The sequence below is a fragment of the Phocoena sinus genome, chromosome 20 (assembly GCF_008692025.1).
Source record: "Phocoena sinus isolate mPhoSin1 chromosome 20, mPhoSin1.pri, whole genome shotgun sequence".
NCBI lineage: Eukaryota > Metazoa > Chordata > Mammalia > Artiodactyla > Phocoenidae > Phocoena > Phocoena sinus.
The window spans coordinates 38,179,989-38,205,415 of record NC_045782.1 but is presented as its reverse complement, the minus strand read 5'-3'; the positions used below and the strand labels follow the sequence as shown (position 1 = coordinate 38,205,415).

Here is a 25,427-nt window from a genome sequence, read left to right as displayed (position 1 = left end):
GGCTCCTTGGACAATGCCCCACCTCTGTTTACCGTGCACGGACCAGGCAGGGACAGGAATGCTAAAGGCTGGGAGTGGTGGTAGAACTGAATAGGGTGTGTATTACACATGTGTCACTGTGTGTGCTTATCTGGTCCTACGTGTACAGGAGCATGTGTTCACAGAAATAAAGCTTTGCACACCCATCTGTTTGTGGATTTGCAAAAACAGTAAAAAGAAAAAGAGAGCACAATTTTGGCTAAGAAGCTAGAATAAATATCAAAGTATCAGTTTCCTGGACCCACTTTATTGGATACCCTAATATCCCTGGGGTTAAGAGGGGAAACTGGCTGGAGTGGCTTGGAGCTCCCCAGGCATTTTATGAACCAAGTAAGAAGAGGGAAGGGCTCCACTCCCAGCACATGCCACAGTTACCAGATTAAACTGGTTGCCTTGGTAACGTCCTCTCTGGGCAGGATCTGGGATTGTCGGCTAGGAAGGGGGAAGAATTGGGCAGTGTGGAGGGTGTAGGGGCTGCAAATAAAAGGGTCAAAGAGACTTCTGGAAACCGGAGTGTGGGGAAACAGGACCTCAGCACACTCCAACTACTCAAGGATGTCAGGCATAGACTAAGTTCAAGACCTTGAATCAGAGAGGAAAACCAGCATCCAGTTATGGTCCTCCTAGAACAGCAGTGGTTCTCACATCAATTGCACACTGTAATCCAGGGAACTTTTCAAAAATACTGTTCCCCAGGCCACACCTCAAATCAATTAAATCAGATCTCTGAGGTAGGGCCAAGGTTTATGGTATTTTTTAAAAGATCCCCAAGTGATTCATATAGCCAGGGTTGAAAATCACTGCCCTAGAGGGACAACCCAACCTAAGTGGGCTGCAGATGCTGGGAGACAACTCGGGGGTTCTAAGTCCTTGGCTCTTCTGAGTCTCCCATAAGGCCTGTGCGCCGACCTTGCGGGGAGGATTGTTGGCAGGGCATCTACACTCCATGAAGAAATAGAGGGAGAGAGGGTGGTATGATTAACACCTGTGAGGAGACGGAGGCAAAAAACTGTTGAGAGCCCAGCCCATGGACTTCTGGAAGGGGATAGGGCAGGGCTACCTAAGGCTGATCCGACTGCCCCTTAACACTCGCCTTCTTTCTGCCCACTGAGAGGCAGGCCGGGAGGGCAGAGAACCTGGGGGCTTTGCTGAGCTTGAGTTTCTTCTTGCTGAGCTGGTTACCAGGGCAACAGAGAGAGCAATGGGATCTAACTGCAGGACTGGAGAATCAAGAGGCAGGGGTGAGGGGGAAATATCATACTCATTCCTCCTGCCAGCAACGCACCCCCAAGGCTGGCTGGCATCCTTTGGATGACCCCAAGAGATCAGGCCCATAGTTACCCATCACTCTGCAGGGGAGAAGGTAAGTAAACTGACATGAATCAGAGGAATTAGGGCTGAGGGTCAGAAGAGTCAATGGTTCTCTGGCTGTGGCAGCAGCACCAAAGGGTATAGAAGGGAGTCCCAACTGTCATTTTAAGATGCACCATGATGCCCATGCCCCCAGTGTACAAAGACTTGTGGGACCCAAGGACAGATGCTGCCAGCTCCACACTGAACTCAACTGCTTCCCCACACCAGGGATAGCCTTTGTAGTAAACTTCCACACCACCCAGGATCTGGAGGATCTGCAGGAGGAAATAGTCAACTCAAAGCTAGCTACCAAGTGGCCTAGGTAACTGGGAGTGTGAGCCAGAGCTGGTCTTTCAATTGCCCCTCTTCTTTACTTGTACTGATAGGAGCCTCTCTCTTACACTGTGGTCCTTGATACTTCAGTGCCAGCGGAAGTTTTCCTTTTCAAGAGGACAGCTAGCTATTTGCACCTTCCCCTCATCCAAGACCTGGTACAGTTGTATTGATATGTGGGGCATCACCCTGGGAAACTTACTTGCCAAGCACAAAGGCAGGCATGAGGGTTACTAGCTGTTCACGTAGGTAAGCAACATCTCACTAGATTTTCTGTCCCTTGCACTTCCAATCTAAGAGACTGCATATCCTGGTGTCTATGCGGCAATGGGGTTAAGAAAATTAATAGGGAGTACAGTCATCTGTGGCCTCATGGGGCGGGTCTTCACCTCTCTGGGCTTCCATTTCACAATTCTGAGTTGGCTCAAGCTGGGACTGCGACTCTAGGGAATCAGGGGGTCCCCTTCCCTCCCTCCCAAATCAAGACTTATGCAAAACACTGGCAAAGGAGCCAAGTTTACATGTCTAAATTTTATTTTCTCCAAGTCACAATGCCAATCACATATGTGCACCCTTTAAAACAGTAACAAACAAGAACAATACACATGGAGAAACTCTTGCAACAAAACACAGTGGACCAACAGAGACAACTGTCACAGTGTCTTAAGGTCTGGGAATCTGGGCATGTGGCCCACTGGCTTGAGGAGACATCTTCAGGTTTAAGGCAAAGGGAACAGCCTACAAAAGGCACAACCATCAGCCACTCCTGGAACAATCTCTTAGTTGTTTCCTCCTTGGGGGTTACAGCTTGAGTGCCTCTTTCCCCTCCCACCCCTGTGACTCAGAGTGGTTAAGCCAGCTGCTGAAGAGAAGGAACAGAATTAGTGACATTACTTGGGGAGAGACACAGCTGCCACCTTCTCCCTCAGGTTCTGTAGAAGGACAGGGACAATGGCCAAGTTACCCCTGGCAGTCACAAGTGCTGCAGTAACAGGAATCTCTTCCAAAGAGGCAGCAGGGGAGTGGTTCAGCGCCGTAGATAAGAAGGAAAGGAGGGAGGAGCCCTTGCCCTGAAAAGTGACTGGCGTCCTTAGGCTTTAGGCCCAGGTGTGGTACCCTCTGTCTGCAAGGACAGGAGTAATAAAACTTAGGGAAAACAAGGTAGTAACATCTAAAACACTTGTAGCAGGAAAGACACGGAGAAGAGCAATTGCAAAGGACAGGGAAGACCGCTGGCTGGGTAATATCTGCCTCTAGAGAGATGCATTGGTCCATAGCAACTGGAAGGGGTGTGGTAGAAAGGATGTAAAGAAAAGCAGAGCCCTCTAATTCCACTTACCTCAAAGACTGAGCCCTGAGGACTGTGTGAATACAAACCCCTAAGGTGCAAAGGGTCTCACTCCACCCTCCCTTTCTCACTAAAGCATCTAGTTTGCCATCTCTCTCCACTGTTGAGACTTTGCCCTTAGTAGAGAAGTGAAGTCTACCAGAGTACAGAGACTGATGAAGGCCCAGAATTCTAAAAATCGAAGTCAAGAAGAAGGACTCCTACCACACACTTTGAGATCTTCTCCACAATGGGACACTCTGTGCAGACAGCTATGTTTCCATAGAGTTAGAAGAGTTAAGAGAGTCCAAGTATACAATAACAAAGGCCAACCAAAAATGAAAGGCCAGCTCTTTGTAGACTTGGTGGGGGAAGACTGGCTGGTAAGGTCTCAATTATCTGGGATGCAGGGAAGAGCCAAAAGGGAACCCAGAGAAGCTAGCAAACCAGAGAATGAACTTGTTTCATTTAAAGGCAGAGAGAGAGAAGGGGGCGGGGGGGGGGGGGTGTTAAAGGAATATTAATTTAAGAATAGCAAGCCAGGCTTTAAAAACGAACATCTTAGAAAACAAAACAGGATGGAGCTTCCCTGGGAGCAGCAGATGCTTGAATTTCCCAGGAGAAAGTGAAGAAGAGCAAAAGATGTGGGCTCCTAGATGTAGACTCAGAAGCCTGGGCTGTCTGGATCTCTGCTCCTCTGAGCACAGCCAACTCAAAGAAAGACTGAAAACGGGAGGAAGTCCACTTGCTTCTCCCTTTCTCCAACAGAGCCTATCCTCAGAGGCAGGCAGGGGTTCCCCCCATTCAGCTGCTTGCTGGTAGGAGCCATCCTATATCTTCGAAGCCCTCCTGGTAGTAGACAGCCAGTTGTTTTCTATCCTGGGTTCTCACCTCTGCTGTCCTGACAGGGGTAAGAAAAAGGGAAGAACCACCAAAGTGTTAGTGGACCTTTTGGATATTTATAAGCTATTTCCAAAAAGCCACATTTCTAAATAATGTATATTAAAGTAATATCCCTAAAACAAAACAAAACAACAAAACCCCCATGGTCTTTCTCCTCCACGACCTTTAGAATTAGCTCTGCTGTAACACCTCAAATTTAGATTTCCCTTTTCCTTAATAAGGAATGCCCTCCTGCATTTTTTCCTTCCAGCTTCCCAAATAAAATGCTACCAAATTAACAGTGGTTTTTACTCAACCCTGCTCAGTGCATTCATAAAACAAAGAAACTGGCAAATTCTGGGACTCCTCTAAGCCTCCCCCTGAGATATCCCATGATTACAACTTGGAGCACTAATTAGGTGACTGTTAAGCAAGTAAGCATTAGTTTTAAGAATGTTCTGAGTCATAGTAAGTTGTACACTTACTTTTTATACGATGTTAGATTTAAAATATTCAGAAATTCATATTAACTGGAACCCCTGCTTACAACCTGAAATAAAGTTGGAATTTGTTATCAGGTCATTATTATTAAAAAAAAAAAAAAAAAAAAAAAAAAAAAAAAAAAAAAAGACCATTTTCCATAGAAACACACCCAGAAAAGGAGGGAAATCTGAAGAAAAGGAAAGCCCACTGAGGTCGGATGTGCCCTAAACATCCCTTGTTTAGAGCTCCTTCCCTAGGAGCTCTCATACCTCAGGTGGTGGGGGCTTGATGGTGACTGGCTGGGGAGTCCTCCGGGGTGGGGAGGGCTTTGGCTGCACCTGCTGCTGGGCGGGGTTATAGTAGGTCACTCCTCCATATACCTGCGATGGGGCCTGGGACCCCAATAAGCAAGGAGAAGAAAAAGGAATTAATTCATCCAAACTATGATAAACAGGAAACATTATTCAGGCACAAAAATAAGAGCATTGAGGAATTTATAATTTTTTAAATCTCTAAGCTGCCCCCCTTTAAAATAATTATTCATTTCTGCCTTAATATGTCCTAATAGGGTTCTTACTTCTTCAAAGTACTACCCAGCTTTCTCTAATTCCTACCATCAGCTGACAAATGGAAGAAACTGAGCTCAGTGGTGACACTCCAGATACCACATGGTGTCAACCTTCTGGGAGTTAAACAGTACAGGGAGTGGTAGGGCTCGTAAGTAGAATACAACTTCATTATGCAGCTGAATAAACAGCAGACATGCGCACCTAAGACATACTAAAATACTTGAATGAAACACCACTGAAGAAACGGAAGAGAATAAACAGATGATGGGCATCACATAAGCTGCATTTCTAGCTCCTGACCACCAAGAGGCGTCCTGACACCACATGCAAATCAGTGGCATTGAAATGTTCTCTCCAATTCCTTGAGCATTCTCCTCATACTATATTCCTGTCTGATTTAAAGGATGTGTACTTAGGAAAATCTCATTAGCCATCTCACCTGTGTGTTAGGATATAGATGAGGCGGTGGGGGGGGAGGCAGTGCCCCTGGAGCATAAGGGTAACTGGGATTACCAAAGTTCATGACGCCTGGAGCAGAAAAGTAGGTAGGAGCAAGCAACTGCTGAGGTGGTGGCTGTCCTGGAGCCATGGACACTGGTGGGGGATAGAGGCCTGGATTGGGCAGAGGTGCCGGTGTCTGGTGGGGATGTAAACCTGGACAATAAGAAAACAAAAACTGAAATAAAAGGTAACACCATTTCCATGGGATGGCCTGGCTGAACTGCTCACCACAAACTGCTCAGGATGGAAGTCCTCAGGATGGACCCAAGAGGAGTTTGTTGCCCAAGCAGCCGAAGTGGCCAGCTTCATTAGCAAGCAGCACAGAGCTCAAGAGGATGGGGTTTGTGAAGCCCCCAACACATATCCTCACGTACTGGAAGCATACAAGCAGAGGCGCAAAGCTTACCTGGGTGGGGAAGGTGCATTTCTGGCTGCACAATCATGCCCTGAGGAGGCAGTGGGGCAGGGCTGTCACCATGGGTATAGATTGGTCCCTGGAACTGCACTGTAAGATATCACATTGGGACTCTCATAAACCCTCACTCTTCACATCACATGGACAAGTCTCCTTGACCCCCAAGCCCTTTGAAAAGATGTTCTCATTTCCATGTGAAGAAAAGAGCAACCAGAGAATGTGTTAACCACAAGGAGAGGTCAGAAGGGAAATTCAGGAGGCAGGAGGCTGGTCTCTTAGTTCACTTCACCCTGCCAAGAAAGATACTCCAACAATAAAAATAAACTCACATGGATCATAGTAATGTCCCTCCATGATACTGATGTGCACAGGAGGGGCAGGCGGCTCCGGCACAGGTCTTTGCCGTTGAGATGAATAGCGTTTGGCTCGCCCACCCTGGACACCCTGAAATAAAGAAAGAGGTCTGAGCAAGAAGACTTCCAAAAGGCTGACTCTCGTATCATGTCCCACCCTCCTTTAGGTACTGCAAAACACTTACTTGGTACATGGCAGTGTTAAAAAAAAGTATTTGCAAAAAGAATTGAAAAACCAATGAAAAAGCATCAAGATCTAAACCCAAACCCTGTACCCTACATTTCGGGAGACCCAAATTAAAAGGGAAACATGCGAAAACTGACTTAGTTTAAACAGTGAATGAGCTGTGACATGCAACCCCCTACATGTGCCCCTTTCCCCCTTCTGTACCATTTCTTCCATCCGGTTAAACTGAGGTGGAGGTCCTGCTCCCATGTGTATGTGGTTGGGCATACCTGTAATACACCAAAAAAGTCACTGCTGCAGAGCAGACAGATGTGAACGGGACTCAAGATACCATCAAGAAAGTGACAGGCTGAAGAATCCCAACATGGGGAATGGCTTTCTTCCTTTAAACTAACAAAATTCCTTTTAAACTATCTCTGCTTCCTGTCAACTCCAGCATTTGGAAATTTGCCCCCATTGCCTGCCACCTTAATACAGCAATAAAACCTCTGAACATGAAAAAAAAATTACTTCAGTAATGCAATTCAGAAAATGCAAGTTCAAAATTTTCCCATCAAGTATTTCCCTGAACAGAATCCCTGGGAGGTTATAATTAGCATATTACATTATCAAACATCTTGATAAATCTCAGCCCTGAAGTCTCTGAGCAACAACTAGAGAGGGGAGGATGTTCTAAATCTACCTGATTATTCCTGGCCACAGAGGTCTGGGCTAGAAGTATAGGAAGAGATTCCCCTCTGGCAGAAGATGACTCAGGACAAAAGGGAATGTTCTAGAGACTGTCTTCCAATGGTAATAAGGCATTGGTAGGAGAGTGTACTCCTCTATCCAAAGATCAACTCCAGGTCCAGTTTAGGCTACCCTGGTTTTCGGTGTTCAAAAATTACGCACACCAGATAAGAATGCAGAAATTGCCAGTCCAAATGAGGATTTCCAATCTTTGAGTTCGATTTAGATTTCAGAAACTAAGGAAAAGATCCTCTAATCTATCTGACTGGAGGAAGAAAAATAGGATTGGGGAGAGGGGTGGTAGATAGGTCCTAGTCACTAGCACTATGTTGTCCAACAGGATATCCACTAGCCACATGTGGTTATTTAAATTTCAATTAATTAAAACTTCAGTTTCTCAGTCACTCTAGCCATATTACAAGTATTCAAAAGCACCATCAGTACAGAAAGTTCTACTGGGCAGCCTGGCTCTAGAAGACTGAGGAAATTAGAGGCTTTCCTTTCAAAAAGATTAGGAGATACTCATCCAAATTCAAATGCAGTTTCTGCCTTGAAACATTTAACCATTAGTTCAAATAATAAGAACACTGCCTTCTTCCACTTTTTCTACAGCGACTGGTAACGGATTCTGTACTCAGGAGCTCAGTATTGATGACTGAACAGTTAATAGTCAGCAAAGCAGTGGGGTAGTCTTGTGCAGTAGATAAAACTGCTCTGAGGTTTCTGAATGAATATACCTATGAATCCATCTGTTTCTTGCAGTTAATGAAGATACTGTCAGACACCACATCCCTGAGAGACGTAAGTCCCATGCGCCTAAGTCCAATGATACAAAGGGGAAAAAGCGAGTCACTATCCCTAAGGTACCTACCCCGAAGCTCACGTGGTTGCAGGAATGAAGGCTGCCCTGGGCTCCAATTCTGTTCTGTTATATTTAGTTGTGCCACATCTTGTTCAAGTCCACCTGTAGTAGAATCCACTGGAGCCTCCCAGTTCCCAGTCTTAGCAGGCGGAGGAGGCGTAGTTTCTGGGACTGGAGGTGCTGGGGTCAGCCCTTCAGGTGGAGGGGGCACCTCCTCTGCAACCTTGACTGCATCTCCAGCTTTGACCCTGGTTCTTCTTGCCCGGGAATAGGATTTCTTCTCAATAGGTCTGTCAGGAGCTGGTGGTGCAGTGTCAGGAGCAGGATTTGGTATCTCTGGGGCTGCCTCTTCCTTCTCAGGACTGCCAAGCACTTGAGCATCTGCTTCTGGAGATGGATCCCTTACTGGAGTCTGCTCCAGGCGCCGTGACCGGTAACTGGTCTCGTGTTTAACAGTCTCACCAGACCTGCCAGCATGCTGCCCGCCAGCTTCCACAGGCCTAAAACCAGCACAACCTTCCTTGAAGCCTCCAGATCGAGAGTAATTCCTGGCAGCAGACATGCGGCCAGTACCTACAGCATTCCTGTTGATAAATGTCCTTGGTGGTAAGGTGCCCCCAGGACCCTGGTGGCGATGGGACTTATTTGGCCGCTCCCCAATCCAGTTTGGATCTCTTTGTGGAGGACTCCCAAACCTGAACAAATGGAACAGAGAAATAACAAAAGGGACCACTAGAGACATAAACTGAGGGTCAGGGAGACTTCCGATATTCCTCACCCAATTATGGGCCAGAATAGCATGTTTTTTTTTTTTTTTTATAATAGTGTTTATTTATGTTTACTTGTTGACAGTTTGCTTTATTTATGGCTGTGTTGGGTCTTCGTTTCTGTGCGAGGGCTTTCTCTAGTTGTGGCAAGTGGGGGCCACTCTTCATCGCGGTGCGCAGGCCTCTCACTATCGCGGTCTCTCTTGTTGCAGAGCACAGGCTCCAGACGCGCAGGCTCAGTAACTGTGGCTCACGGGCCCAGTTGCTCCACAGCATGTGGGATCTTCCCAGACCAGGGCTGCGAACCCGTGTCCCCTGCACTGGCAGGCAGATTCTTAACCACTGCGCCACCAGGGAAGCCCCCAGAATAGCGTTTTAAAAAGCAGAGATCTGGGCTTCCCTGGTGGCACAGTGGTTGAGAGTCCGCCTGCCGATGCAGGGGACACAAGTTCGTGCCCCAGTCCGGGAAGATCCCACATGCCGTGAAACGGCTGGGCCCGTGAGCCATGGCCGCTGAGCCTGCGCTTCCGGAGCGTGTGCTCCGCAATGGGAGAGGCCACAACAGTGAGAGGCCCACGTACCGCGAAAAAAAAAAAGAAAAAAAAAAAAAAGCAGAGCTTTTCTCCTGTAAATATCAATAGTGTGGGCTCCAAAATTTCCTCACCTGGGTTTCCGAATTCTTCGGGGTTTGATGTCATCAGGATTGTGAGCTGAGCGGATATCATAGCCATAAAGAGCAATGAGCTCCTGTCGGGACTTTGGAGCCTGTTCATCTTCCCGAAACTTGTCATGCTCCCAGCGACCCTCATCCTTCCACAGCTTTCGTTGACGTCCCTTGGGTCTGGTTGAAACCAGGGAAACGTGTCTTAGGTTGGCAGATTCTGCCAAGTAAAGATGTTCATGGGGCTTCCCTGGCGGCACAGTGGTTGAGAGTCTGCCTGCCGATGCAGGGGACACGGGTTCGTGCCCCTGTCCGGGAAGATCCCACATGCCGCGGAGCGGCTGGGCCCGTGAGCCATGGCCGCTGAGCCTGCGCGTCCGGACCCTGTGCTCCGCAACGGGAGAGGCCACAACAGTGACAGGCCCGCATACCGCAAAAAAAAAAAAAAAAAAAGATGTTCATGAAATAAACAGCGTTGGGCAGGGAAACAGTAGGAACTCGGGTATTCTCTCCATTTTTCCCGACAGGCCATACAAAACAGGCCTTCCAAAAGCAAGAGTGAATCACAGCACCTCAGGGCCTGCTGGGCTCAAATGTAACAGGAATGGAAATGAGGAGAGACTTCACTTCAAACTACTCAGCACTCTGGAAACATCTCTCTCCTATAAGGCCACATATGCAAGTATTTCAAATCCCAGAGGTTTTGAGCCTCAGATTAAAGAAGGCAGTGGATGTGTGGCTCTGGATCCCAGCTCCTCCACCAAGAGTTACTAAATATTCTAAGCCTTACTTTCCTCATTTGTACAAGAGGATCCCTCTTGTACAATCACAGTACTTACCTTAAAATGTTGTGAACGGTAAATGAGATAATACAAGTAAAATACTCAGCAAAGTGCCTGGCATATATTTCAATAGTAAGCACTAAATACATACTAACATACTACAGAGCAGTGGCAAGTGGCTGTTACCTGACTTCCTCCTCCTGAGTCTGCCCTCGAAGATCATGCTCAAAAAAGAGCCCTTTCCGGGGTATGTATGCTGGGTTCTTCCGATCTTCATCATCATCCAAATGCTTAGGGCCATTTTTACCAACTTTGTTCTCCACAGGCTCTGTGCTCTCCTATCGGACAGATAAAGGACTCCTTACTCACTCCAAAGTTAAGACCTCCTATTCCAGAACCCAAACGGAGGCCTTTGGTGGGTACTAACCTGTCCATCCCCACTTTGCCTCTCTCCAGTCACAGTGCCTTTGGTATCAGGCTTTTCTTCCCCCTTCTCGTCTTTTGCTGAAGAATTAGCAGCATCATTGGCTTCTGATTTCAGCTCCACTTTGGAGTTTTCCTCTTCACTGTACTCCCCTTCATCACCCTGAAAAAAGTTTCCCTGTCAGCTGTGGAGATAAGATCTGAATGGTGTATTTTAAAATTTTCCATTTTTAAAAAAAATTTTCCATTCTTTAGGAAAACATTTTCTAACGAATTAAAAGCAAACACATCAATATTCTTACTAAAATTTCTAGAGGACAGAAACATTGTTAAAAAAATTAAAAGCACATTAAAAATATATATATACAGGGAATTCCCCGGCGGTCCAGTGGTTAGGACTCCATGCTCATGCTTTCACTGCCAAGGGCCTGGGTTCAATCCCTGGTCAGGGAACTGAGATCCCACAAGCCGTGCAGTGTGGCCAAAAATATATATATGTTTATATAGATTCCTGTAAGTTTTCCAGGAAGAAATGCAAGGGTCTGTTAACAGCAGCAGCCTCTTTCATTCACTAAGCTTACTGTGATAATCATTCATGATGTCAAATCATGCTGTACACCTTCAACTTACACAGTGCTATATGTCAATTATACCTTAATAAAACTGGGAGAAAAAAAACCCAAAAACCAAAAACAGTGGCAGCCTCTGGGGAAGAAGCCCAGGGGATATGGATGGGAGGCTTTAAGTGTCTAGCATACAGAAGGAGCTATATCTTTGTTGATAATTTCTCTCCCTCTCAATGAATCGTCTCTTTAAACATGCAGTGCCTAATAACTACACTCTAACTCAAGCTGTTAATTCTCTCATCTCAAAATGGCTTAGAACAGAGATTCCCAACCTTTTAGATTATATGAACCCCTTTTTAGGATCTAAAATTTTCATGGATCCCCATGAGACAATAGCTTAGTATAGTATCCACAAATTGAGAAAACATGTAATGACAAACAACTGCTATACATTCAATAATACTTTTAAATACATTTATATTTTATTAATTCATATATATATTCAATAATAGTAGTACATAAAGGTGGGAGATGTCGATTTGGTCTACAGATAATGAGAACACAGCTAGTGAATTTGCAACCCTTTACAATAACTCCATGATTTCCCAAGGCACTATTACTCTCAAGTTGGGAAATAGTGGCTTACATTTTTTATGTCTGTGATATAAATACTAAATTTTCTGTAGCGTGAGAGCCCCTTAGCCAAAAACTCTGTCCAGAATAAAATTATAAAATTACGACTTGGAAAACATTAGAAGGACTTGTACAATCACTGCACCTGAGAAATGAAAAAAATTAAAGCCCAAATGCTCTCTCTCCTCTCCACTTTCTTCCCTCTCTTAGCACAGCAAGATTGGATAATCCAATCAATTATACTTCAATTAAAAAAACAAACAAACAAACAGGGGCTTCCCTGGTGGCGCAGTGGTTGAGAGTCCGCCTGCCGATGCAGGGGACACGGGTTCGTGCCCCGGTCCGGGAAGATCCCACATGCCGCGGAGCGGCTGGGCCCATGAGCCATGGCCGCTGAGCCACGTGGCTGGGAGAGGCCGCAACAGTGAGAGGCCCGCATACTGCAAAAAACAACCAACCAAAAAAACAACTGGATAATCCTGCTTGTGACATAGAAGTGTTAGGTCTGCCCATACAAAGAAGGGTCCCTTAGGCCATCCTTTAAATAGGGGCCACTAGAAAGGGTTAGGCGATAGAGGTGTAGCTAATTCTAGGTAGGTAAAGGGAGCAGCTAAGGCTCCTGCTAAGGGGGCTGGCTTTAGACTAAAGTTACTCTCATATCCTTGTCATTCCAAGATTTGGACCTAAGGAGGCAGGGCTATAGGCCAGGGGAGGTAGGTTTAGAGACCTATGAGGACACAAAGAAATGGATTCAAGGGAAGGTAGTTTAGTCCCCACTGCTGGGTTAACATGTAAGGGTATCAATATACCTCTGCCCCCCTGGTATATTCATGTACACTGGTCTCTTATTCTCCTACTGGGTCTGACACTCAATCTGTACCAGACCCTCTCCTGACTCCAGGTCCAGGATGGCCTCAGGAATCTGATCAAAGATACTCACTGAGACTCCTGATGAAACAAGAAGCTCTTAAGTTCTAAGTTTTTGACCTTTTTTCAAATAGGGCTAAGATTGCTGACTGGCCCAGACAAGTCAGTTAATTCCCCTTCCCCTTTATTCCCTGCTCAGCATCAGGGCATTTCGGCCTCTAAGTGTTTTGGGTTAGGAGTCCCAGGAAGGTGACACTGCTATGAAACCACAGAGTTCAGGGAGACTGCTTGACCACACCCACACTATGAGAACCACACCTTTACCTACAGCTTTTTAACAACCAAGTACCCTTGATTCTTCCCATTTCTCCTCAATCACAAGAAGTTTTCTCTCCTCTTGAGTTGGGAATAGGTGGGTGGTAATCATTCAGTTCTTTCCTTGGTCCTATGTTCCCTGCAGGTTCTGTAGCAGAAATTGCAAGAATCTTGCTTGGGGGACCTCCCTGGTGGTCTAGTGGCTAAGACTCCACATTCCCAATGCAGGGGGCCCAGGTTCGAGTCCTGGTCAGGGAACTAGATCCCACATGCCACAACTAAGACCTGGCGCAGCAAATAAATAAATATTAAAAAAATAATAAAGATTTCATCTTTAAAAAAAAAATGTCTTCCTTGGTGTGTATGTGACCTTAATTCACTACTCCCCCCACCCCCGCCCCAACACTGACTGAATTCAAACACCTTAAAATAGTATCAGCATGATTAATGAGAGAACTTTGTTTTACGCTCTATCCCCTCTTAGTCTGTGGTGGAATGTCAAATGAGGCAACTCTTTTATTTCAAATGAGAAACTAATTTTGTTTCCAGGGCAGGACAGAAAGATACAAATAGCACAGCGCTGAGGAGACTCCAAATTAGCATCAAAGTCTGGTGTAATGGAAGCCAAGGTGCTACCCTAGAGTCAAGCTTCTTCAGCTATGGGCTGACATCAAAACCCTTTCCCCTACTTTTGACTGTCCCATTCAGTGAACACCCTTCCCAACCCTAAAGCCTAGCTCTCTACTGAAGCAACTGCTTCCCTGGCAGAATTCTCATGCAAAGGTTTTAGCTCATGTTTCCATTCCCCACATATTTCAGAGTAAGAGGTCGACCTGGTACCTTCCTCATTCTCAACGTCTCTTCCAGATCTACTCCTCTGCCTCATTTTAAATTTTTTTAATTTTTATTATTTTTAATTTATTACTTATTGAAGAATAGTTGAATTATAATGTGCTAATTACTGCTGCACAGCAAAGTGACTCAGTTATACATATATAAACATTCTTTTTCCTATCCTTTTCCATTGTGGTTTATCACAGGATCCTGAATATAGTTCCCTGTGCTACACAGTAAGATCTTGTTGTTTATCCATTCTATATATACCAGTTAGTATGTGCTAATCCCAACTCCACCTCATTTTAAACTGCTGTTTCTCTGAGGCTCCTATCACCTAGCTATACCCTGCTTCTCAAAAGTTCGGATTACACCACTTCACTTTTATGAAAGACCTACAGTAGCACTTGTTTTCACAAACTGAAAGAAACTTGAAGATAATTTTTGTTTTAAGAAGAAAGGCAAAAGTGAAAATTGTACTCAGTGTTTTGTTTTGCAGTGAGCTGTCATACTGGCAGCTCCACACCCCAAGCAGAAATAGTGGCACCACCAAGCTCCTGCCCTGGGAACTACACTCAGCCTCTCAGCATCAAGCTACCACAGCTTTGAACTGTGTCTGTGAGCATCCGTGCTTTATGTCGATTTACTCTGTGCATCCCTTGGCAAGATGTGTCCTAAGGTAACTGCTTCTTTGCTTTAAGCCATTTCAGCTCACAGGGATGCTCTATCAGACCAAGGGGGAAACCTGTACCTCTATGCCTCTGCCTGGGTCCACCTTGTCATTAATTTGAAGACAATGGCAAGGAGCTCAGTTTTCACCTCCACTTTGGTCATCCACTTCCACGTACACACTTCAGTCTTACCTGGAACTGCTATATACATTTTCTTTTTTTTTTAAGTAAACCTGATCTACTTTTAAAAATCTTAAATTTAAACACCTCAGACTTTGATCAAAACTGCCACATGGGGGACTTCCTTGGTGGCGCAGTGGTTAAGCATCTGCCTGCCAATGCAGGGGGCAGGGGTTCGAGCCCTGGTCCGGGAAGATCCCACATGCCCTGGAGCAACTAAGCCCGTGTGCCACAACTACTGAGCCTGCACTCTAGAGCCCACGAGCCACAACCACTGAGCCCACGAGCAACAACTACTGAAGCCCGTGCGCCTAGAGCCCGTGCTCCGCAACAAGAGAAGCCACCACAATGAGAAGCCCGCGCACCGCAACAAAGAGCAGCCTGCACTCGCCGCAACTAGGCCCGCGTGCAGCAACAAAGACCCAACGCAGCCAAAAATATATATATATATAAATAAATTTATTTAAAAAAAAAAAGCCACATGGAAAAGAATGAAGTTAGACTCTTACCTCACCCCTTATACAAAAATTAATTCAAAATGGATCAAAGACCTAAAATATAAGAGCCAAAACTATAAAATTCTTAGAAGAAGAAAACATGACTTTGCATTTGGCATGGGTTCAGCAAAAGCTTCTTTGATATGACACCAAACACACAAGCAACAAAAGAAAAAACAGATACATTGGACTTCATCAACACTGAAACCTTACACCATCAAGAAAGTGAAAAGACAACACACAGAATGGGAAAAAGTATTTGTAAATCATATATCTGATAAGAAACTTATATCTAGAATATATAAAGAACTCTTACAACTCAATGATAAAAAAAACACCCAATTAAAAAAAGGACAAGGTATCTGAATAGCCACTTCTTCTAGGAAGATACACGAATAGCCAATAAACACAAGAAAAAATGCTCAACATCATTACTCATCAGGGAAATACAAATCAAAATGAGATACCGTTTCATACCTACTAGGATGGCTGGAATCAAAAAATCAAGACAATAATAAGTGCTGTTGAGAATGTGGAGAAACTGGAATTCCCATACACTGCTGCTGAGAATGTAAAATGGTGCAGCTGCTCTGGAAAACAGTTTGACAATTCCTCAAACAATTAAACAGTTACCACATGACTCAGCAACTCCACTCCTAGGTACATAACCAAGAGAAATGCAAACATACAACCACACAAAAACTTGTACACTAATGTTTACAGCAGCATTATTCATAATAACAAAAAAACAGAAACTCAAGTGTCCATCAATGGATGAATGGATAAACAAAATGTGGTGTATGCATACAACGTAGTATTATTCAGCCATAAAAAGAAATGAAGTACAGGGGACTTCCCTGGTGGTCCAGTGGTAAAAAATCTGCCTTCTAATGCAGGGGACATGGGTTTGATCCCTGGTCAGGGAACTAAGATCCCACATACCACAGGGCAACTAAGCCGGCGCGCCACAACTACTGAGCTCACGCGCCTCAACAAGAGTGCCTGTGTGCCACAAACTACGGAGCCCACATGCCACAACTAGAGAGAGAATCTGCACACCACAACTAGAGAGAAGCCCGCACACTGCAAAGAAAAATCCCACATGCCTCAACGGAGACCCTGCATGCCGCAACTAACAGCTTGGATGAAAACCTTGGAAACATTATGCTAAGTGAAAGAAGCCAGTATATTATATTATGTTGCCATATAATACATGATTCCATTCATATAGAAGGCCAGAATAGGGAGATCTCTAGACACAGAAAGTAGATTTGTGGTTGCTTAGGGCTGGAGCGAATAAGGATGGAGCAACTGTGGGGGGCAAGTGACAGCTAAAGGGTACAGAATTTCTTTTTTTTTTTTAAAGATTTTTTTGATGTGGACCATATATATATTTTTAAAATTAATTTATTTTTTGGCTGCGTTGGGTCTTTGTTGCTGCACGCGGGCTTTCTCTGTTTGTGGCGAGCAGGGGCTACTCTTCATTGCAGTGTGCAGGCTTCTCATTGTGGTGGCTTCTCTTGGTCAGCACAGGCTCTAGGTGCATGGGCTTCAGTAGTTGAGGCACGCAGGCTCAGTAGTTGTGGCTCGCGGGCTCTAGAGCGCAGGCTCAGTAGTTGTGGCACACGGGCTTAGCTGTTCCGTGGCATGTGGGATCTTCCCGGACCAGGGATCAAACCCATGTCCCCTGCATTGGTAGACGGATTCTTAACCACTGCACCACTAGGGAAGTCCCCAGAATTTCCTTTTGAAGTGATGAAAATGTTCTGAAACTGACTGTGGTAATGGTCACGCATACCTGTATATACTAAAAACAATAGAACTGTACACTTGAAAGGGGTAAGTTGAATGGCACATAAATTATATTTCAATAAAGCTGTTAAAAAAAAAAAAACGAAAACCCGCCTGTTATTCCTGTTCTTCCCCAGTTACTCCTTTACTCTCTAGTCTCCAATTTCTTACGTCATCCACTCCCTTGACATTTCTACCTTTTCCCTACCGATCAGTCCTTTCCCACATTCACTTTCCTCTCTCAACTCTGTGACCCTTTCATTTCTATCACTACTAGTAATTCCCTCAAGTCCCCTACTCCCATGTACCCAAGACTGGATCAACTATCTTTTTCTAAGCTTACAACCAGACTTCTGATCATCACTAAAGGGAGTTAAAAAAAAAAAAAAAAACATACAACTTCACCCACCAGTGCCACCTCCAACCTCAACTACTCAAACTTCCTTTAGTCTCACAATTCCTACACTGCCCTTCCACCAACAACCGTTCTTTACGTTTTTCCTTCTACTTCACAAGGAAAACAAAACAAAGGGCGCACCAGCTTCCTCCCCATATACCTTTGCTTCCCACTTCTCTATAATTACAATGGAAGATGTTTCCTATTGTTGTTGTCTGTTTCCTATTTCTTCTCATGTACTCAGTCAAGGACACCAATACACGCATTACCTATCCCCTCCCTTTTCTCTCCCTTTCTACTGATTTCTTCAACCTTTAGCCATACTTTATTCTCCAACTTAAAAAACAACACCAAACCCTCTCTTGACGTTACAGCCTTCTTTCCAGCTACCAGCTCTCTAGCCTCCCCTTCATAGGCTAATTTCTTTAAAAAATTTTCTTGGAAGATTCTGTGAAAATGGCAGCAGCATAGTTTTTGATCTCTTCAAATCTCCACATGAAATGGGAGCAAGATCAAAACCCTCTGGATAACATTTACAACAAAACTAGGTTACAAGCTATCCCCCAGGACCCAAAATATAAGCACATAAGAGCAAAGCATCAACAGCCAGAAGACATGCATCAGATTGGTATCAGTGCTGGAAAAAGCAGAGAGCACTAAATGGACCTGAAAACAGAAGAACCCTGAACTAGTCAATAGAAAGCAAAACTGAGAATAACAGTTGAAACCAGAAGGGGTTTTACTGTCTCCAATAGAATGTGTGTTTAAGGGTCCTGCAGTAAGAAGGTCTGAAAGGGTTAGAGCAGTGTAACCCTTCTGAAATCTTAAAACCAATCTGGCTGCCAGGGCTCCCCTCTAGGAGAGTAACACACTGAAGATAAAACTGTTGAGAAGGGAATCAAACTCAGCAGAAGAGGGATAAAAGGAATGAAGGAAAGAGAAGGTCCAAAACAAGTTAGAGAAGGGAACAAAAGCAGAAAATCTCAGAAAGCAAGCCATCATATATATATTTTTTAACACTACAGAAAAACAACTGAAGAGGGAGCTCTATGAAGTTAGAAGAAGTTACTCTGAGCTGTACTTCCTTCGAAAAGATCAGGAAAACTAATTTTTAAAATCAACAAAGGAAAAATACAGAGATCAAGTCCCACATAAACTTGCTATGAGAAAAAAAAAGAACGTAGAATAGCATTCCTACAATGAAAGCATGCCCAAAAGACATGCATATCATATCAAAATTGTAACTTCTATTTCAAAATGAGCAAAAAAGACATTAATATTATATAAGGCATGAAAGAACATCAGTCAGAATTAGAAAAATCCAAAAATGAAATGAAAGAACTCATTCATTCAAAGGGAGATATTAGAAATGAAAAAAAAAATTCATTTCAAATACAAAGTCTAAAACTAGAAGGAACACAAACAACACAAACACAACAATAATGCTTTATGAGAAATTAAAAGTGAAAAGGAAGAAAATATTTAAAAATCAACAGAAAATGAAGAAACAGATATAAAGGATTACAGAAGAAGGGTCAAACACTGAAGACAGGAAAAGAATATTGGGATAGAAGTTCCATGACATACTGTAGAGCACATCTCATACCTATGAACACTGATCCAGAATGACCAACTCCAGGACAAATTCTAATAAATTTATTGGACCTTAAAGAAAATAGACTGGGAATATCTAGACAAAAATAGCAAGTGACTTATAAGGGAAAGAAAATCAGGTGTTCACCAGTCAGTCCGGTGCAAGATAAAAGCTCTGGGTCACACTGGTATTTTTCCAAGGATATCATGGAAAGACAATTTGCAAGAAATACAAAGGACAGAGGGAGCATGCTGAGTTGTACTATGAATGAGTGACCATCAAAATCTTTTCAATGGACACACTGTAAAGAAAAGAAAGGGATGAAAAACTAAACTGCAGACTAAGAGATAGATCAAGATTTAAAAAATAGGCAAGACTAAAGTGTAGCATCTAGGTATATACAGTTAGTAATCAACAAGAAATTCAAGCAAGTAACAGATTACAATGAAAGGCAAGATACCAAGTCTACTTCTCTAATCTAGACAAGTGCTGTCCAACAGATCTTTCTGGGATGATGGAAATGTTTTTATTTATGCACATGTGGCTACTGAGTACTTAAAATGTAGCTACTGCAACTGAGGAGCTGAACTTTTCAGTTTAATTAATTTAAATAGCCCCATTTGGCTGGTGACTACCCTATCAGACAGAACAGAACTACACCTCTCTCTTAAATTTCAGACAATATATACTAGATATTGCCACATCAAAGTCCCACATGTTCCTCAATCTCAAAACTTAACCCAACACTGTCCTTCCTGAAATCTCCTCCCACTGTGGTCCGTTTCTTAGTGAATAACACCATTCATCAACCTGGGCATCCCTTTGACTCCTCCTTAATTCAGGCTCCACATTCAATCAGTCAAGAAGTTCTGTTAGTATCACCGAAATATCTCTCAAATCTATGTCTTGCTAGTGCCACTGCCATGTCCCTTCGTTAGGGCACCATCATGCTCCTTGGACTATCCTAATAACCTTTTAACAGCTCTGTCTCCAGTCTTGCCTCATCCACAATGCATCCTCCACACTTAAGCCTCCAACAGCCTTTCTTTCTTTGCTGTTAAGAGTAACATCCAAACTCATTTATACACAGAATGGTAAACTCCTATAAAGTCACAAGCACCAAACCTCACTGAACACTCCATACTGCCTGGCAGTCTTTCTGATGTTTCTGTTCTCTAGTGACTACTGCAAACATTCCTCACTCCAAAACCTCTTATCTCCTTTTTACTCTTTGCAGATAACTTTACCATTGACTTCAAAGAAAATAAATCATCTCATCAATCACCACATTCTGTCAATTCCATAGCCTAAATAACTGTCAGTGCTGTCCACTTCTATTTTCACTGCCACCACTCCACTCCATGCCACACTTACTACTTTCCTAGACTTCCACAGTAGCTTTCTTAACTAGCTTTGCTGTCTCTAATCTTGCTCCCTTCAGATCAACTCTCCCCACTGCACACAAAATAACGGTTACAAAAATAATAATTCTAAAATATTACTGTGCCTCAGCCTGGGATCTTGTTAACATACAAATGTCTGAGTCTTCCCTCCCTCTGCAAGATTGTTTCAGTAGGATTTTTTCATGTAGGTGTTCCCTGGATCTGACAAACACTGCTTTAAAATTTAAGTCTAATTCATAACCTGTATCACACTCTTGTTTAAAACCCTGGTACACTTTTTTACTTCCTTAGAATAAAATCCAAATAGTTTTCAACCTGGCTTATAAAGTACTTTAAAATTTGGACTGAGATTCATCCTTACCACCAGTCATACTAAACCTTTCATATCCTCCAACTCACCATGGAGTCCATCCCTTCTAGACCTTCTTTCCACACTGTTCCCTCTGCTTAGAAAATTCTACCTGGCTAACTCCTACTCACCCTCCAGGTCTCTATTTGAACATTCGCTCCTGTAAACATTTCCAAACACCCTAAACCCAGTTAGTTGTCCCTGCTATGTGCTCCCAAAGCACCATATGCTTCCAATAACATGGCATTTACCAAACATTATTGTAATTACTTAGTTAACTGTCTATATTTTCCCCCTCTGACCTGGAATGTACTGCTAAGTTCCATGAGGGCAGAACCATGCCTGTCTTTTATTCCAGTGCCTAGCACAGCTCCTGGCTCTGAGCAGGCACTTAATAAACAGAAGGAACAAGTAATCCCTGCATGATCTGGCCCCTACTCACTAATATGCCCTTATTTCTTGTATCCATCCTGTCCCGACAATGTTCCAGCCACACCAAACTACTTTCAAGTTTCCAAATATTTAATCTTCTCTCCCGTCTCTGGGCTTTTGTAGCGGTTGTTCCCTCTGTCTAGAACATGGCTTGCCTGGCTAACTCCAATTCATTCTCCTCTGACTGCCTAAGATGGATGGATTCAGTACCCGGCCATTAACACCCTACTTAACCCTATCCCCTAGCAGTTGTCACCAAGTCCTACGATTGCCTCAATGTTTGTCTGACTTCCTTATTAAGTTGTAAGATTCCTAAAGATAGGAACTTTGTTGTATCTGTTGCATCTCCAGGGCTTAATGGAAAGTCTAATATGTAGCAACAGTTCTATAAAATTTATAGAATAAACCTTTGATCCACAATCCAATTCCTCCTTGTATCTCAGGGCTCTGTTCAACAACTCCAGTAAACAAATAGCCATTCTGATAGCGTCTCTAGTAGTTTATCCAATCAAAACAAGTAAGTTCACAAACGTTTGGCTTAGGGAAGCTTTCTGCTAAAGACAGAAAACCTTATCCATAAACTGAGAAATGCTTCTGACACAAACCACTCAGAATCCTACCCTTTTAAGGTCTTCAGATATACTCAGAAAAAATATCCAACTGGCTGGCTTCACTACCTAGGCATCATGAAATGGAGTGTCAAACAACCTGTAAAGGGCTTCAGAATGTTCTCATTCTCTCATTTAGAACCTTATTTCCTTTAGATAGGGTGAAAAGCCAGCTATTAACAGTATAACACATGTGGCCTGAAGAGGCTCACACCAAGCTTCCCTCCCTATATAACTGAACAAGACCCTTTATAATAGTTTTCAGAAGCACAAATGAAGAACGCACAAGAGGAGTAACAAGTAGGTGATGGTACTTTTGAACCACAGGTGTGTGCAGTTTTTAAAATACACTTTCCAACCTACACCATAGGAGAAAGAAACTATCACACTCACTTCTGAGTCTTCTGCACTTTCATAATCCGAGAGAACAGCTGAAAGGAAACAGAAACATGGAAAGAAAAAAATTTCAACACAAGTTATTATAATTACATCTCCTGACTGCCTGTTGTGGATCAAGCTAAAGTTCTAATTTAATTCTGACTTCAACCTATGAGGGAGATAAAATTACAGTCCCCATATCCAGACTGAAAACAGGTTCAAAGAGTGACTTTGACTTTCCCAAGATCATACTGCTAAAACGTACGCTTTTAAGCTCTATGCTACAAAGAGCCACTTTGCGGCACCCTCCCCCAAATCCTTACAGTCTGTCAATTGCTGGAAACAGCTGACCTGAGTTTATGGGCAAACAACTGTCAGGATGCTACTCACCATCGCCCTCGATGCCATCTTCACTCTCCTAAAAGAAAGGAAAAGACATGGGTTAGTTCTGTGATTTCCAGAGGGTGAGAGCTGAAAACTGAACACAAAATGGTTGGAAAGGGGCACGAGGAAAGGTACATCTTTAACAAGCAGCATCCGCGGGAGGTCCCGTCTATTCACCTCCAGTCCCAATTTCTGAATAAACATCCACTACCCATCCGCAGAAGCTCTGCCCTCCCCCCACAAACCGCTCCTCCCCGCTTGGGGCTCCGGAGGCAAACCGCACTGGGATAGCTCTCTTCTCGAACACGTTACGCCTCAGCATCTACCGTCAACTCCCAGCCTCCCATCTTCACCTACACCCCGCCCGCCCCCCGGCCCGCCCCGCCCGCCCGCCCGCCCGCCGGCCCGCCCCGCCCGCGCGCACTCACACACTCCGACTCCTCAGCGCTCTTGGCGCCCCCGCTCTCCAACCGCCGCAGATGAAGGGCCCCGGCTCGGCCTCCGCGCTGGGAAAGGAGAGAGCCACTGCCGCCGCCTCCAGCGCTACCACTACAGCTCCCGCCGCCCCGCGCCGGGGAACCGCCGCTGTCTGAGCCGGAAGCACCAGATTCTTCGTCCTCGGTGTCCTGCGAAGCGCGCTGCCGCCGCCGGTCCGCCATCTTACGGAGAACAGCCGCCGCCGGCCAGCTCCTGACGTACCCCGCCCGTCGCAGGGGCTGCCGGGAAGCTCGAGACCTGGTCCCAGCATGCTTCACTTGCGGCGAGGCTCGCCCGGCTCTTCAGAGGGAGGGGCTGGGGGCGGAGCTGGCGCGCTGCGACAAGTTTGCCGGCGAGCGGGATTGCGTAAGTCGGTGACGTGAGGGGGCGTGACGCGGCCCCTGACTTCCCCCGGTAGGGCACCGGGCAAGGGGGGAGTTGCACTAGGGCAGCCTCCTTCGGCTCCACGCCCGGCCATCTTGGGCTTTCCGAGTGGATATCGTTGACCTGTCACAGCTTCACTGCGGCATTGGAGTTGTTTCATGATTTTCTTTTTCGTTTCTGCCTACGTTTGAAGCAGATCGTTTGACTGAATTCGTTTGCTTGGTAAAATCACAAATCAAGGGAAACCCCTGAAGCCGTTGTGCTGCATCAGATTTGTTACACCAGCCCATTTTAAGCTAAAGGGCGGAGGAGAAACCAGTTGTCCGTAGTGAAGCCCGAGGATTTAGTGTTGCAGCACTACAGTGTTTTCCCTTGCATTCTCATTTACTCTTCCCTCTTCAAGTGTCTTCCCACCCCAGCCATCACCTCTCCCAAAGCGCAGGCTGGTATGATGGTAATCTTACCAAGATTTTAGAACCGATTTTAAAAAAGATAATCATAGGAATGGGCATTTGGTTCAATATCCTGACATGATTTCCTTCTTGTTAAGGGCACGCCAGACGGGTAGATGAGGGAATGCTGAGATTTTGGCAACACATTTTTCAGCAATGAAAAATATCGGTATATTTGTTTTGTGCCATAATAAAAACATATAAGAAGCGTAAGCTATCAGTGCACCTACGGGAGTACACATTTTAATAATACACACCAGAGAAAGGTCACTATCATAGCACAGGATTCTGTCCGGTGTAATGCTTTTACAAATGCTATGGTTAAGGATACTGATGTTTATCAAATTTATAGACAATATGAAACCAGAAGGTATTCTGAATGCCTTCAGAGATATAATCAGGATCCAAACAGATCTCAGCTGGTTAAACAAGTGGTCAAATGTGTCAACTTGTAAATACAGCTCCAGAAACCAACTGCCTGAGTTCAAAATGGAGGATGTGTGATCTAATAAGTGTTAACAGACAGAAAAAAAAAAAAAGACCCAGAGGATCCTATCTATCTCAAAGTAAATTGATATAGTAAAGCTGCCAAGTTTAGTGTCTAAATAAGGAAAGTGATAGTCTGCCACTTTGCCTTTCAGTTGTTTGGTCTGGATTCAATTTTTTTTTTTTTATAAATTTATTTATTTATTTTTGGCTGCGTTGGGTCTTTGTTGCTGCGCGTGGGCTTTCTCTAGTTGCGGCGAGCGGGGGCTACTCTTCATTGCGGTTTGCGGGCCTCTCATTGCGGTGGTTTCTCTTGTTTGTGGAGCACGGGCTCTAGGTGCGCGGGCTCAGTAGTTGTGGCTCGCCAGCTCTAGGGCGCAGGCTCAGTAGCTGTGGCGCACGGGGCTTAGTTGCTCCGCAGCATGTGGGATCTTCCCGGACCAGGGCTCAAACCTGAGTCCCCTGCGTTGGCAGGTGGATTCTTAACCACTGCACCACCAGGGAAGCCCCTGGATTCAATTTTTAAATGGACACGAGCAAGTCGTTCACTCATCCAGAGAACTGAAACATTCAAGATCCTTTCTTTTGAGGAACAATTGTAAAATCTCTGAATGTTAACCATGAAGATTGGGATTGCCACAGCAAACTTTAACTATTTGAGGGACTATGAGGAAAGGAGGAGTTGATATTTTTTCATCACCCTGGAAGGCAAAGCAAGAACCAGTGGGCTCGAGTTACAAGAAGTTAGATTTTGTCAACGAGGAAGAATTTTCTAACATTTAGAAAAAAATGTATAAGAGAAAACAAAGTGTTAAAGGAGAAGCTGGACTTCATTTGTCTGGAATGTTGTCAAAGGGAAATCATGTATTGGAGTCAGACTAGATAACCTCTAAGGTCTTTCCAACTGAGGTTTTACTAATTTAGACACCAGGCACCAAGTATCCTATCATCTCTTGTTTTTAAAGTTGCCAATTATGTGTAAGGAAGAACACAGGACAAAGAGGGATGAAACATACATTGTGTTCATACACAAATGGAAGTTAATATCTCATATAAAAGGGAA

The 25,427-nt window shown here is 44.4% G+C and overlaps 1 protein-coding gene across 4 annotated transcripts; it reads right to left on the bottom strand.

Annotated features, from left to right (window-relative positions):
• Positions 1 to 2,236: 2,236 nt before the first annotated feature.
• On the bottom strand, positions 2,237 to 24,569 carry CASC3 (CASC3 exon junction complex subunit). 4 transcript variants are annotated; one of them, XM_032616463.1, is made up of 14 exons: positions 22,994 to 24,560; positions 22,572 to 22,599; positions 22,197 to 22,234; positions 10,671 to 10,829; positions 10,430 to 10,581; positions 9,465 to 9,641; positions 8,043 to 8,728; positions 6,647 to 6,711; positions 6,232 to 6,346; positions 5,894 to 5,992; positions 5,426 to 5,640; positions 4,687 to 4,809; positions 4,421 to 4,484; positions 2,237 to 3,953 (listed from the first exon to the last, which is right to left on the bottom strand). In XM_032616463.1, the coding sequence occupies exons 1-13, from the start codon at positions 23,222 to 23,224 to the stop codon at positions 4,461 to 4,463; spliced, it is 2,112 nt and encodes a 703-aa protein (XP_032472354.1). In that variant the 5' UTR covers positions 23,225 to 24,560; the 3' UTR covers positions 2,237 to 3,953; positions 4,421 to 4,460. The 4 variants fall into 4 exon arrangements, 3 of the variants coding, with proteins under 3 accessions (XP_032472354.1, XP_032472356.1, XP_032472355.1); XM_032616465.1 differs by lacking the exon at positions 22,994 to 24,560 and adding an exon at positions 22,849 to 22,913 and having other exon boundaries at positions 4,420 to 4,484; XM_032616464.1 differs by lacking the exon at positions 9,465 to 9,641 and having other exon boundaries at positions 4,420 to 4,484; positions 22,994 to 24,569.
• Between the last annotated feature and the right edge of the window lie 858 nt (positions 24,570 to 25,427).